At 43.3% G+C, this 15,756-nt stretch overlaps 2 protein-coding genes across 3 annotated transcripts; both read right to left on the bottom strand.

Moving 5' to 3' along the window:
• On the bottom strand, nt 1-6,506 carry LOC103632553 (uncharacterized). 2 transcript variants are annotated; one of them, XR_004851454.1, is made up of 13 exons: nt 5,986-6,506; nt 5,008-5,100; nt 3,661-3,824; nt 3,439-3,583; nt 3,088-3,338; nt 2,803-3,006; nt 2,630-2,722; nt 2,454-2,552; nt 2,027-2,374; nt 1,806-1,908; nt 1,221-1,457; nt 1,095-1,137; nt 1-345 (listed from the first exon to the last, which is right to left on the bottom strand). XR_004851454.1 is itself a non-coding variant. In XM_008654314.4 (13 exons), exons 3-13 carry the CDS (start codon nt 3,817-3,819, stop codon nt 332-334), a joined length of 1,956 nt encoding a protein of 651 aa, XP_008652536.2. In that variant the 5' UTR covers nt 3,820-3,824; nt 5,008-5,100; nt 5,986-6,506; the 3' UTR covers nt 96-331. The 2 variants fall into 2 exon arrangements, 1 of the variants encoding a protein (XP_008652536.2); XM_008654314.4 differs by having other exon boundaries at nt 96-345; nt 1,546-1,908.
• Nucleotides 6,507-8,024: 1,518 nt separating this feature from the next.
• LOC103632552 (uncharacterized) lies at nt 8,025-9,573 on the bottom strand. Its single transcript, XM_008654313.4, has one exon. It carries the CDS (start codon nt 9,187-9,189, stop codon nt 8,524-8,526), a length of 666 nt encoding a protein of 221 aa, XP_008652535.3. The 5' UTR covers nt 9,190-9,573; the 3' UTR covers nt 8,025-8,523.
• Between the last annotated feature and the right edge of the window lie 6,183 nt (nt 9,574-15,756).

Here is a 15,756-nt window from a genome sequence, read left to right as displayed (position 1 = left end):
TTGGCAGATTAACATAGTTTTCTTTGAATATATCAACATAACAACCGTTATATTATAGCAGCCAATACATGTTTAGCTACAACAAAAAAATAGAATTCATGATAGCAGCCATTATAAGTTTAGCTACAACAAAATAGGATTCATGATAGCAGCTGTTACATGTTTAGCTAACCAAAATCAGGACTCAATCTACAAAATGATTCATCTCTGAGTCTCAAACAAAAAATCCTACATATAACATGGCATGCCATGACATGTTTAGCTACAAATCAGGACTCATTGTCTACAAAATGCTATGTCAGTCTCTTGTTTGTCCAACTGCAGCTTGCCTCTAGTGCCATCCACCTGCAATCCAAAGATTACATTTGAATAAGTTGCCATCCACATTTGAATAAGTGGGTGAGTATGAACAGCTAGCACATCATGCACTCTAAAATAAATATATAATCAGCGAAGGAAAATATATATAAGGATATATTTAAATAGTTAATAGCTGTACAAATTTAAAACATCCAATGAGAGTGGGAAAATAAATCTAAGAATGTGAAGCTTGCTATCGTTGAACTTTTCTTCTTTATTAGACGATTAAGATAATGGTGCACTTCAGTCTTCAGTTCCAGGCATTCTAAGAGGCAAGTTGCATAAAATATATAGTGCCCCTGCCAACGTATTGCGAGTGGCCAGCAGGAAGCCCCACACGGCCACATCAATCTGCTGGAGCATTTTGAGGCAATCCAAAGCCCACTGCTGTTGTCCGCTCACTATGGCAAAAGAGTGGCAACGTAAAGCAAGGATCCAATGGCTGCAAATTTTTTTGTTGACGTGAATAGTCTAGCTGTGCAGCTATGCGCCCAGCTTTAATATAGTAGAATGTGGCTTGTAGAGAAAGAGAGAAAGAAACAACAAATAGAAGCACTACACATTGTGGCTAGAGCTGAAAACATACATGCACTATATATACAAGTGAGTCACAGTGCACATGTGGTTTGTTCTGTAGGTCTTCATGCCTAATTGCCTATGTGCTATGATTTTGACTAAAAATCCAATACTTGGAATGAAGTTTCATGTAATAGGTAAAGAAAGTTTGAGCATACCTCCAATACCTTGGGGTGATCCTGATGCCTTGCTAATCTTCATCTATCATGAATACAATTTTAGATTGTTTAGTCACTCATCACATATGCAAAAAGAAGAAGCAAAGTACTAGAGTAGTTCATTACCCTCTTATAAAGCCAAGCAACTGACATTTGATGAGCATCAGCCATCGTCTCTACATAACCATAAGGGCAAGGCAAAATGGCATCCCTTTTCAATACAATGTTCACAATAACTTCACAATATTCTTTCCCAAGAGGCACACCTCCCAGCAAAGTGTTAGGATTAGTTGAAATAATTGTTCCCTTAGCCACAGGTTGCTCAGGTCCAATAATGGCATATAATATTACATCCTTTCCAACCTAAGGCAAAAAAAAATTTATTAGAATTGAATCAATCTATGGAACCATATTAAATCATAATTAAAAACATGAAGGATGAGACTAATACAAGTTCATCATGTTGAATGCGAGAGGGGGCCTCATTCCTTGGTGGGACTGGGTGGGCTAAACTCGTAGTGATGCACCGTCGAGGCTGCTTTGGTGGGACTGCACCTATAGGACTATTTTGATGGCGTTGAATTGTTGGGGCTGCCCTAACATGATTGTTTTGATGGCATTGCACTGTTGGGGCTGCACCAACAGGACTGCTTTGATGGTGTTGCACTGTCGGGGCTGCACCAACAGGATCGTTTTGATGGTGTTGCTCACCATCATCACAGTGATGATTGATGTGATTTTCTGCACAATCTTCATCTTCTACAAATTGAGCGTCATGATGCGCTTCCACATCATGCTCTTCATACCTTCGGCTCTACAAACATACAAGAGAGAGAATACATAAAGAATAAATCTGCATAGGGTACAAATATATTTCACTAGCATTGAACTGAACTCCATTAGAATGTAACTAAGTTGTTGAAATACTTTACCCCATTCTGTCGTGAATTTGAACCATTATGTGAAATGAGTTCCACATCTTGCAATTCCCTTGCCATCCTTTCCTCTTGCATTTGCTCCTCCAATTCAGTTATGCGTTGTTGAAGAGCTACTTTCTCACATTCAGCCTTTTTACGGGCCAAACCTTCCATCTGCAGTCTTGTGGGTGTGTAACACTTCAACCCTGGTGTACCAACATCTTGGGGAGTTGGTCCTAAACCCAAAGCACGAACACGTCCTCTTGGCTCCTTTTCTCCACAAGCAGCAGCAAATGCATCGCCCTCTTGAATTGTTCTTTGCTTCAACTCTGGATGGGCTTCAACTATGGCTTTCAATTTATTCTAAAAAAAGATGAATAGTTACAATACTATATACAACAAGAATTAGAGCCTACAATTCTTCTTCGAGGAATGAACTTACAATAATTGGTTCTGCATGTCTTGATGGAACTCCATTTTTTCTTGTATGTGTCTTGATATAGACCTCATCTCTTCTTGGAGAACGCCTTAGTTTATTAGCCTGCAAGTTTTGCAAATTTCAGCACTGAGATATCTACAAACTAATGTTTTAAAAAGTTCATGGAAAGTTTCACATACTAGTTCATGCGCAGAACAAGCAAAGCTCTTGCTGCCTGAAGTGTGATGATTTCCCACCTTTGAACGACAATCTTTTGCTATTTCTGAGCGAGTCTGAGTACAAGGTACATAGTGCAATTAACTATTGAAGAGCAAATAATGTGATCTCAATGGGAATATTAGTTTATACTTACTTCAGATTCAGATGACCTCCAATATTCTGTGAGAAACTTCCAATCATCATCATTAACTCTGCCTTTATGTCTTTCCTTTAGGTCTGCATCTGATATGTTTTCATCAAAAAATTGATGCTTTAATGTTGACTTAAAATCCTTCCATTTCCTTCCGGCGCTATCCATAAACCAACTGAAGGCAGCATCATCGATATCATAAATTTTCTATTTTTTCATGCAAAAGTAGCCAATTAGTGTATATGTGGGTAATAATGTACTAATCATCAAAGTAGGATAATGATATACCTTCATATCTTCCCACACCTCATACTTCTTTTGAGGATCCACAAGTCTCCAGTCAGAACAACCAACTGATAATTTCCTTCTCACATGGCAGCCAAGAGCACTAGAAAACCTTCTACAATTATCCCCAATAGGCTGACCATATTTATTGAGTTCTACTTTGATTTTAGGCATGCTGGGCTTCCTTGCAAATATTTCATCTAATCTAGTGATACCCCTTCCTTTCCTCTTCTTTTCTGCGTTGTTGCGTGAATCTATTACATGTAATTTAAAATATGAGAAACTTGCTACAATACATGCTATAACAAGATACATATTTGCACAACAAGATATATATCATACATGGTACAATACCTTCGTTATCACATAAGAAATCTCCCATTGATTCACAACCAAGGTCTTCATTAATTTGTTCATTTCCATTTTCAACACAATTCTTTTGTGGCCTTGCACGCAGATTGTGACCTTCAGTTGCTACATCACTAGTGTTATGAATCCTCTGCAATCAATAAACATGATGTAAAAAACTGTTTTGAAATGAACAAATCCTATTTGAAGAGAATGTATATACATAACCTTAGTTCTTTTTGTAGTTCTACCATGTTGATTCATATTGCTCAAAGTAGGGATATTAAGAGCTTCCAATCGCCTTTTGTTTTCTGCGATGGTTGCGAGTCGTTGTTCCTCATACTCGTTAAGGGAGGCATCCTTATCCCTTCTTCTTCCGCTTGCCATATTTCCTAAAACAAAGAAGAAAGAGTACAACAAAACAGTGTCAATGAACTACTAGCAAAATAATGCAGCTACCCATGTGCATAGATAATACTTACTTTGTAGATTTTTTTTAGATTTTTTTGGATCAACAAAGTAACCATCTATATCTCTTCTAGTAGTGGGGACAACACCATTAACAATATCAACAGTTACATTTGCATTCAGATCAAATAATGGCACAAATACACCATTATCAAAATCGGTATGCTCATTATCCAAATTATCCAATTCAAACACATCTCTTGGTTTAGAGTGAACAACAGCAGCCCACTCAGTATCAATTGGATCTGGAACATAGTACACTTGAACTGCTTGTGATGCTAAAATGAAAGGCTCATCAGATAATTTGTCACCTGTATTGAATAAATGCTTAAAGTTCACAGATCTAGTAGCAGGTTCATAGATCTATCAGTCCATCCTCCAAGGAGTTTGATGTGAAGCAATCTAACTAGGAAACGCAGCTGTGTATATTTCTTGCAATTAGGATACAACTCTTTTCTGTTTTCTCCTACCAATTTTTCAATGGCCGCTAGCTCATCAAAACACCCAATAATGGAACTATTGTCCTCAAAATCACCTTTATCATCTAAACCAGCAGCTAAATCTCTAAGCAAACCAGATATGTCATCATCTTCGTTAGGCTCCTCTATAACCTCAGCATCGTCATAGTTCCCATGATTCACGGAAGAGCTAGCTTCTCCATGTAAGTTCCATATCATGTACCCTTTAAGAAACCCATCACATATCAAGTGCTCACGTACTTCACTTGCCTCTTTCCAAAATGAGTTGACACACTTTCTACAGGGGCATAAGATCTTACTTCCTACTGCTGAATTTCTAAATGCAAAAGCTAAGAAACCATTCACTCCTTGCAAATATGCCTTGCTGTGCCTACAATATTTTTATGTTAAATGACATTTTAACCATGTGTGTCATTCAATTTGGTGAAACATGCTTTGTACCTAGCATCATTATCGATCCATGTTTTATCCATCAACCTTTGTATAGGGGACCAGATAGCTTCCAAAATGAAAAAATATCATAAGAAATACTATAGTCATATAATTTTATATATTTATATTTATGTCCATGCATATGATATTTAAATCCACGTGTTATGAAAAACGATGAATAGAAAGACAATCATACCGTCACACAAGAGTCTGTGCGGGTTCTTTCACCTTTAGCCTTCTATTCAAATAAGAGGTTGTGGTAGCACTAGATCAAATGTAGATTCAAATGCTGCAGTGTATGAATGGATTAAATTAGATAAGTGCACATAAATGAGATAGTAAGCTACAAAGACATCATGGTGGTACCAATTACTATTAGTCAATTTTTTCAGAAACAGAAGCTGGTTCAGCCTTATTGATAACAAAAAAATGAAATTGGTTCAGCCTTATTGTTTACATAGAATCTTGTGAATCCTTGATCTCCGAAGGCAAGTGCTATTTCATATTACTAGTAGCTTGCTCGTGCCTTGCGCGAGTCTTCGATCGATAGGTTTACAAAAATAGCATTGCTTTAAATATATATGAACAATAAAATATGTTAACACACAATTAGAAGTGATAGAAATATCTAAACATACAATTATTTGCCTTGTGGTTTACCATATTTGTCATAATTAGGGTCAGCAACCTATGCAATTCATATAGCCAATTTCATAAACTATCTTAACATGGGTGATTTTTTCATATAGCCAAATTGAACACAAGAAACCTGACATGACATCGACCTTGTTGTGTACAATCACACATGCACGTTTGCTTGCTTAAGCTTGTAAGCCATGCATGCCAATATTTGCACGGTATGACTCAGTGAACTTGACCTCGCCTGTGTTTTTTTCCATGTGTTTTTTTTTCAAATTGAACAGCCACCCATCCTGCTACTAATTTGTTAGTCTGAACCATAGGAGTTGAACTGGGCACTACATTACTTGAAACTGTGCATTTATGAATTCTCATTTGCACTATAGTTGCCATACGCAGCTCCAAGTCACAATTTTTTATTTATTCTTACTACAGTTTACACTAATCAAGTTTACAATTCACAAACATAGATAGGAAATTATCTATTCACCTACAAACCAAACTAGACTTCGTTAAGGAAAGAACACGGACTGACCTGCGCACTACTTTGCTGCCTCTGCCTTGTCTTTGGAGAATTAGGCGATGTCTCTTCTCTTCAAAAATTCCTTGGAGCAGCTTGCGTTGATTTGGAATTGAGGAGGAGGCCGGCTTGACCACAACAACTTGGGGAGTGCGATGTAGCAGTGCGATGATTTGGAATTGAGGACTGAAGGACTGAAACATTTGGCATGTCTCCGGTAGTCGTGTGGCCCAGAAGGACTGAAGCATTTGGCATGTCCATGTTGGCATGTTGCAATCCAGTAAAGAGCAACAAAGATCTACCGCTCATCCACAGGACAGGCGGACACGGCTACCACTAGTGTAGTAGTAACCTGGCTGCTGTTCATTCACAGGTCGTGCGTCCCCACCCTCCCATCATCGATCGGACGCGACGTCGGCGTGTCTCCGGTAGCACGATGCGGGCTCCAGCTGTACTTTACACCGCAGCAGTCGCCGTCGCCGCCGTTCCATTCCAGTGAGGAAGAAAGTATATATGGCCAGTTTGCAGCTGCAGCTGGCACTGAGGTGGCTTCATCTCTAATCATTGATTTCAATCGATCTGTTTATGTGGTCTCATGTGTTTTGGCTGATCATGGTCTTAGGTGACCGAGTGAAATTATGTGCGGTCTGGCTGTGGACGGCGAGGACGCCTAAAATGGGTCTAAATCTCGCCTTATATATTTAAAATGGTACGACCGATTAAGCAACCTACAATCGAACCAAATCAATCTATTTATCGTGCCTTTACTTTTATACCTTATTAGTAGCAGTAACTTAGCCATCTCATCTTTACTTTCAACTTTACGTCGTCCGTAGGCGTCTTGATTGGCAATGTCGATCACAAGATAAACGCTAAGATCTCACATCTCTGACGGGCCCCTCTCGGAGGTTTAGATCCAGGTGCTGTTTGGTGAACGCGACCGCCTATGTGCACACGTGGATCGTCCGGCCACTAGGCACGAATCATCTAGCTCAGCGTAGAGAAGAACCCGCTCTAACCATAGGTCACGGCCCGTCTGACCCTAGGCCGCCTGACCAATAGGCGCGGACCGTCCGGCTCAGCGCAGACACACACGGATCGCCTACACAGCCGGACAGTCGGCGTACACGGATCTGTATGCTGAGTTTATTTGGATCAATTGTTCAGAAGCAGCTCGGGATTGTCCAATCGAGAAAAGGAGCTAAACTGAGGCTAGGTTGGTTTGCTTAAAATGCAAAGATGGAATCGCTGTCAAGGGATACCAAGCGGTGGCATGACGAAAACAACTAGGAGGTCATTTGATTCAGCTTACGCTAGGAAAGAAAGGATGTGGAGAGGGAGGAATGGGCGGGCGGCTGGAGACGCGAGGTCCGGTCCGACGCACATGGCAAACGAGCAGAGGACTTGCTGAAACCTTCCAGTCAGTCCTCGCGTACGGTACGCCCGGAAGCGACGACAACGTGCGTGCGTAGCGTAGACACACCACCATGTCCCGGGAACGTACCGTGCGCAATTAGCCGACCGCGAACACGAGGCTGTCGCCGGGGCGTTGTTAATTTATTGGACATGTGCCGGGGCGCACGAAATTCACAAAAGATAAAAGCGTTTACCTCTCGTCGTCGCTTTGAAATCAACATCCGAGTTGTAGGTTTTGTCTCCGGTTTGCGGCTACGTGTTCGCTTTTTTTCTTCTTCTTCTGCTGTATATATCCTACACTCCTTAGAAAAGCTGATAAGAAAACGACGACCTCCACTCCTTTTTTTCTAGCTTTTGCTCATTCGTTCTCCGTCGGAGTCATTTTATTAGTCTCGTAAAAGCCAGCAGCGTGTAACTTCAATAAAATGACGATTTTCTCCTAACATTTTTAGCTGGTTTTGAGTGATTTTTATAGGAAAAAAACTCAAGTTGCAGTTCTCCCAGGCCTGGCTGGCCGTGACGGACCCACAAACATGTCAATCGTACACTGCATAGATTTCGTCGGATGTACATCCCAGCCTGGAGCTGCGCAGCTAGCTAGGGGGTGGTACCACCAATACCATACGAAGAAGACAAGATTAAAAATCAATCCCAAGGAGATCTCACCATTTTCCTCTCTTTAGATCACCACATGATTCAATCAAAGAATGGCGGTACAAGTTGCATGCGTGCAAGGTGCACATCATCAGTCATCACCACAGGTAAAAGATGTGCGGCTGCATCACGCATTTCTAACCCACCCACCCAGGGAGTAACCGTAGTAGTACAACATGTAGTGCAAACGTCTGCACCAGCCCCAGTTTTTTTTTCTTTTCCTTTCCTTTCCTTTCCTATACTACTAATAAAAAATAATAATGTTGTCACCAACCGATCCGGCGCGGCGCCTAACCAATCCTTCCCCTTCCCGGCACTCTCACCGTCCCTTCGCCTTATTCATTGGCCTGGGCCCGTCCCACCCACTTACAGGTGGGCCCTAATCGTGGAATCGGCATCTCCAGCTGGTCGACCTGCAGCATATTCACAAATCCGACACACCCACTTCGTAACTTCGTTTGCCCGTTGCCGTTCCGTTCCGTTTCAGTTGCCCGTGTGAGCGAGGGGAACGGCACGCCGCCGGCGCCGCTGCTGCGACGCGTGCTCGCGCCGCCACCCGACGACGACCTGGTCCACCTCCGCGGCCGCGCCGTCGCGGCAGCCGCCTTCATCGGCGCTGCAGGCCCACCACGGCTGGCCGCTGGCCGTGCCGGCGCCCCACAGCCTGACAGCGGCAGGGAACGCTCCTCCGCTGGCGCCGCCGACAGCTCCCACGCCCGACGCGCAGGCCGTGAAGCGGCGCGGGAGGCCCTGCCAGGTCCGGACTACGGCGCCGCCCCAGGGGAAGACGCCGTCCGCGGCCCCCTCGTAGAACCCGATTCGCTTCAGATCCTCGCCGTCGTCGCCCGAGGAGCTGGCGTCGACCTCGTCGTCGGAGCTCTCGTCTTCGTCGCCGTCCTCGTCGTCGTCGTCGTCGTCGCAGGACGAGTAGTAGGTCCCCATGTGCAACTGGATGGCCTCCTTCCCGCGGGAGCGGAGGCGCAGGACGATGACCTGCAGGCGGCGCAGCAGGCTGGGCAGCGTGGCCAGCGCCGCTAGCGCCACGGCCAGCGGCGCCCACATCTCCGCCAGCAGCGCCGCGGCCATCGCCGGCGCCCGCGAGAACCGCCCCACCCCGGCCTCCAGCATCGCCGCGGCCGCCGTCTCCATCCCTACGCCGACCTGGCCAACTACCACCCAAAAAAAGAATAGAAAAATCGCGTCGCGCGTGTGAAGCAAGGAGGGCGGATGCGATGCGACTGCGAGGAAATGGGGGAAGGAAGCTAGCGAGGCGACGGCGTCGCTTTAAAGCCACGCTCTGCACACACGGGGGGACAGGGCCAGGCGGCGGCCGTTTCAAAATTCCCGTTATGCCCACCGTGGCGCCAGGGTGTCAGTGACCCAAGGCTCGGGAGGGCCAGAAGAAAAAGTCCCAGTAGGCGCGGACGGAACAGCAGCCGACCCACGGTGAGAAAGCGTGAGCCGGCGGTACAAAAGAAGAGCGCGTTTTGGAAATGCATGACATGTGGGTCCGGCGAAAGGCCTAGGCCCACGCGTGCCTGTTTTTTTGGTATGAAAACGGAGCTGGTGCGCTGCGCCTAGACGCGACAGAGATGGCGTCTCGGGGCGGGCGACGCGCTGGGCGGGGTGACTCAGCAGCAACCCCGAGGGCACGTGCCGACGAGCGACCGCGAGGCTGACAAGGTGGAGCCGGGATGCACGCTGGCGCTTGCACGGCGGTTACGCCGCCGCGTGTCGGCGATGGGCCCCGCCCGCGCGGTGGCCGGGGATGGGGGCTCGGAGCTACACGGCACGGGTGAGTCAGCGTCGCGTGTGCGCGCGTGGGGACGGACGGTCAGCCTGGATCCTGCGGTGGAGGCGCACTGGGCGTCCGCGATCGGTGCTCAGCCACTAACTAGCTCTCTGACTTGTCGGATCCCTTGTCTCCTCATCTCGTCTCTCTGCATCGCGCGGGGCTGCGGTAGAACACTAGAACCAGTACGGTTTGTTTTGTCGCCTTTGGTTTTTGTTTGCTACAAAAATTTAGAGATAAATTATCATCTATACTCCAACAACTCCCTTAAACAAAAGCTGAAAAAATTGACAACAGGATCGAATTATAAAAAATAAGCTCCATCTATTCCTTATTCCGCTGCATGCGGGCTTTGATAGATGGGCCTTTGCAACGACAAGGCAACTTCCACTCTAAAAAGAAAAATACGTTACCGAAAACTAAGAAAAATTATAAGAGACTTTTCACATGAGTGAGATTTTAAAAAGACATAATTGATACAATTCTGCTTTGCAATACGGAAAGACTACTTGGAATCTGCGATCAACCAGGGGCGGAGCCAAGGGGACGGGGCAGAGGCCTTGACCCCTCTAACCCTCCCGAACTATTTATATATACACACAAATTTAATATGAAATATGGAATTTTTAATTAAAATAAATTTGTCTACCCAAGTAAAAAAGTATCGCATTTTGAAACATCAAATTCGTCGTTAATAATAAAATCCATGAATTTCAGTCTAAAGTTATTATGCGCTCGACAAATTTGATGCTTCTCCTTGAGTATACAATCATCTAGAGCCAAATATATTACAATTACTTGCTGATTCGATAAAAAAATCTTGTCAAATTGTGTAAAAGTTTCATATATCAAATAGTTTACGGATTATTAAGATTAATGATCACCCTTACAGTCTTTACTACAACCACTGATAGAGTCTTTCAGCTACAAAAATTATCAAAACACAATAAAATGGAAGATGATTTTATGTGAATATACACGCATTAGTATATGCATGTGTATATATCCTAAGTTATTTTTCACCTAATTACTTGAACCCTTCTATGTTGTAATTCTGGATCAACTCCTGTCTGCGATCCCAGTGACTCGTGAGACAGATCTTATTACTACACAAGACTTGTCCTTAAAAAAATCAGGGAACATAAATACATAATCCTTTAAGAACTATACAGAAATAAAGATCATAGCATCCCAAACGTACATGATATTCATTCTCTGCTACAGCTGCACCACATAAACTCCTGCAAAACCGAAAGGTAGGCATGCACAGCCGTCAGGCACCACAATAACTCAGAAGAATCCATCTTGCAACTATTGATTGGAACTCCACCGAAAAGTTGGATGGCAGATGCCTCTATTTCAGAAGCATGAACTCAAGCCCATCATGTTTCTGGCGAGTGGGATAATTAATCAGCCTCCAACTGGAATACTGGCCATAAATATCAATGATAACATATACTCCTCCTACACTATTGACAACATGAGATTGGTATTTATATATACTAATGGATATCGTCGCTTATTTTATTTGATCATAAATTTCTCATTTTTTTTGAAACAAGCTTGGGAACTTTCATTATTAAATCATGAACTGTGATATCCTCGGCCACCAAATGCATAAAACTTTCAATAAATACTCAAAAATATTAGTCTGTCTAGATATATATCCAAATTCATGCTCTTTTTACCTGCACAATTTATTATCAATGTGTAATATAAGATCATCATTAACATATTCATTATGCAAAAAAAATATTTCTAAATGTAAAGCCTATTTTTAAGTGAACTTCTCTTTTATGTCCAACTTTATAAGAAATGCTCCAACAACTATAAAATCAAGTTAGCTGAATAAATGCACCATAGAATATGTTTTTTAATACGTAAATAATTGCAGTACATATCAAAACATAATTGCCAAACCGATAAAAACAAAGAACCTTGGCACTATAATAAATAAAATAAATATATAACGTACTACAATTACAACTCGGTTGTAAATTAAATAGCCCTACCAAATATTGCAAGTAAATAGGGTGATTTATATATACATTGCCAGCGATATGTGTATGGCAAACACAAAAGCGCGCATGCATGCGTAGGAAGATATATATACAAATAGCATGAACGAAAGCAACTAGATACGGTAGCTAATAACTGATTAGTGTGATTTGGTGCCCTGTTTGCTAGAGAGGACCAGCAGAATATGGTGCATCCTGCTGTCAGTGACACCGACGCTTAACCGCAAGTGGTTATAACAAATCTAATAGGGAGAGAGAGAAGGTCCTATCATTAGACTACGACGTGTCCCTTGTGGTGGCTGGCCCACTGGTGAGTGTGTGCATGGATGGTGCCTTCATGTATGGATGCTGAAATTCATAAGGAGAGCCTCCACACGCCTTGTTGGAGAGATATCATAAATATGATGCTTCTGGTTCACCAACAAGGCAACAGCGGCGGTCGCAGTCACGCAGTCGCGGCCGGTCGGACTCAGCTTTAGAGCAAGTATATAATACTTGCATTTTATAATAGAGATAACACTTGCATTCTGGACTGAGCTTTAGAGCAAGTAAATAGAAGAATCACTCTGTTTGGTTTGTTTGGTTTATAAGGACTAATTTTCAGTATTTTTATTATAGTTTTTTTAATCTCTAAATTATCAAACACATGAATTAAAATAGAGACAATCCCTCTTTTAAACTCTGTGTTGACAATTTAGAGACTAAAAAAGACTAAAATAAAGGGACTAAAAGTCCATAGAAACCAAAAAACCCCTCATATTAGGATGGAGCACCACAGTTATTCTACTAGTCGTATGGTTCCTATTTTCTACCGAGATTCACATCGACAACATTAACCATACGTTAGTCTCTACTCCTATAAAGCACAAGTTTCGTACTTTGTGCGTCACGCACGGAGTGCGTATGGTTATTCCCCTAGATAAGGCTTATCTCACAAAAGGCAAGACTAACCCGTATAAATCGCCCGCGTTCCTATCGTTCATATCTCCTCGCGTGTATGATTATTTCTCCCAGGTTAGGTTTATCTTATCTGAGGCAAAATAATAGGAACGGGGTGCCCGATCTTCCGTCAGGTGAAGGTAACTATCGATTTAGTGGAGATGTCACACAGACGATCCGACTTCCAATCAACACGACTAGAATCCCGCAATCGCAGCACCACTTCTCCTCTGGTTATCAACCGTGCACTTCGCGATTGACCTCGCCACGAGGGCTAATTCCTGTCTGAGAATCGAAGACACAAGCAAGAACAAAAAAGAACACAATCTAGAATATTGCGAATGAATGATTAAGCTCACAAGTTGGGGTCTCACAAACCGATCTACGGTGACTGTTCTTGACAGATCTAACTTAAGCAAAACCCAAAACCTAATGTGGCGGCGGCTGCTAAATAAATAGAGCATTAGGGCGTGTGTGACCCCTGGACTCGCCCCTAATGGGCTCCGACGCGATACACGGCCCAACGGCCCAACAGACGGTATCGCAGCACCAAAACAGAATTAGAATGCTGACTTGTTTCGACGATTCCTGTTGACTCCGGACGAATTTTAGGGTGGAACCAGTTGGGTTGGTTAGATAATCTCCTTATCTTTCCAACGATATCAAGTCCGTCGCAATCGGAGTCCGGATGCATCTTGGGCATCCATTTTAGTGCAGACTGGTCCTAGAACCCGAGATGGAGTCGCAGCCGAGTCGGACTTGATCTCCTTCCTGTTGTGGCGCCCTTGCTCCTCCTCCTCAACACCTAGGCCTTTCCCAAGTCCTTGCTGGTCCTCTTCAAGGTTTCTAATCATCAAAACATCCATGGCCCCAAGCGTAAGCTCCGAAACACAATTGACTAGGGTAGAACGTACCTGGAGATTTAGCTGTCGTGCACGCGATCGTTATCGGTCCATTCATTGTATGTATAGAAATAATGTCCTCATCATCCTCCTCCTCTTGAATTGGAGTCGTCCTCGACTCGATCTCATCTTCGTCACCCATATATGGCTTCAAATCTGAAATGTTAAAGGTGGAACTAACCCGAAAATCTGGAGGCAACTCAGGTGGTAATCCAGGGATTATCTCAGAGGGAAACACATCCATGTCCTCATCATCCTCCCACTCTTGAAGTAGAGTTGCCCTCGACTCAAGCTCATCTTCTTTTCCCAAATATGGCTTTAAATCTGAAATATTAAAGGTGGGACTAATCCCAAACTCGGGGGGCAACTCAAGTTTATATGCATTGTCATTAATCTTCTCCAAAATTTTAAATGGTCCAGCAGCACGGTTGGGCAAGCTCGCTCCAGGAATCAAATCGATCTGGTGCTCAATCCCACGAATGGGAGGAAGTCCTGGAGGTAACTAAGAGGAAAAAACATCTCAGAACTTTTGCAAAAGGTTAGTCACAGATGCAGGCAAAGCGCTAGCAATATCATCAATAGAAAAGAAAGCATCTTTGCAAACCAAGGCATAGCAACAAGCATCAGTAGCATGAGTTTCAAGAAGATCAGATTTAGTAGCAAGCATGACATGAGCTTTAAATTTAAGTTGTTGCTGATTTTTGTCTCATTAGTTGGTTCCTTATGAGTACTTGCAGCTCTATTTTTATCAGCTTGTACAATTTCAGCAAGAGTCAAAGGTAGCAAAGTAATGTTTTTATCTTTATGCCTAAAAGTGTATGTATTACTCCTACCATGGTGACGTGCATCAGTATCATATTCCCAAGGTCTACCCAACAAAAGAGAACAAGCTTCCATAGGTACGACATTGCAATCCGCATAATCATAATACATACCAATGGAGAAGTGCACTCGTACCATGTGTGTTACCTTAACCTTGTCTGAATCATTGATCCACTGAATGTGGTATGGATGTGGCCGTGGACGTGTGGTCAGGCCAAGCTTCTTGACCAAATCTGAACTCACCAAATTATTGCAGCTTCCACCATCAATAATAACACGTGCATGCCGATTCTCGATGGAGAAGAAAGTCTGGAACAAATTATGGCGTTGCTGCTTCTCTGATGATTCATGCTGAGCACTAAGAACACGCTGCACCATGATGCTTCGAAGGTTCACCGTAGCATCAGCACCAAGCATAGCATCATCATTAGCAGCAACATCACTGGAGTCATCATCGTCACCCTCACCGTCGAAAGCACTAATGTAGCCATCATTCGTAGCAATGTATGTTCGCTGACTCGGGCAATCCTTCTTCACGTGACCAATCCCATGACAGCGGTGGCAAACAATACCCGAAGAACGACCACTGGAAGGTGTTGTAGGTGCTGGTGAATTCTGTTTCTTGGCGGGTACCTGCAAAGGAAGGTTACCAACATGTGCAGCAGGTGTCGAGGGAGTATGACTCGAGGCAGGTGTGTGCGTCCGTGATGCAGAGGAGGCACCAAAAGTATCCCTAGGTCAATGTTGGCATCCCTGTAATTCCTTCTCTGCAAGCATAGCAAACTGGAACAACTTGTTGACAGTGTTAAATTCTTTGTAATCCACAATGTCCTGAATGTCACGCCACAAACCTGAATAAAAACGACAAAGAGCGTCCTCATGTCCCTCTACTATCCCACAACGCTGCAATCCCTTTTGAAGCTCAACATAATAATCTTGAACAGATTTATCCCCTTGCTCTAAACGCATCAATTTCTTACACAATTCTCTATGATAAGATGGGGGAACAAATCTATCGCGCATAGCTACCTTAAGATCTTCCCAAGTCGTAGGTGCTCTACCATCCCCAACTAGACCAGTCCACCAGACAATAGCAAAATCTTTAAATTCACTAGTGGCTTGTCTAACTTGATGTCGTTCAGGTACAAGGTGGGTAGCAAATTTCTGTTCTATCATCATCTCCCAATCAAGATATCCCTCAGCATCATAATGACCCGAAAAAGATGGTATAGAAAATTTAATC

The sequence above is a fragment of the Zea mays genome, chromosome 7 (assembly GCF_902167145.1).
Source record: "Zea mays cultivar B73 chromosome 7, Zm-B73-REFERENCE-NAM-5.0, whole genome shotgun sequence".
Lineage (NCBI taxonomy): Eukaryota > Viridiplantae > Streptophyta > Magnoliopsida > Poales > Poaceae > Zea > Zea mays.
Note: the sequence above shows the minus strand (reverse complement) of the source record. Positions and strands in the feature narration are given on the sequence as shown.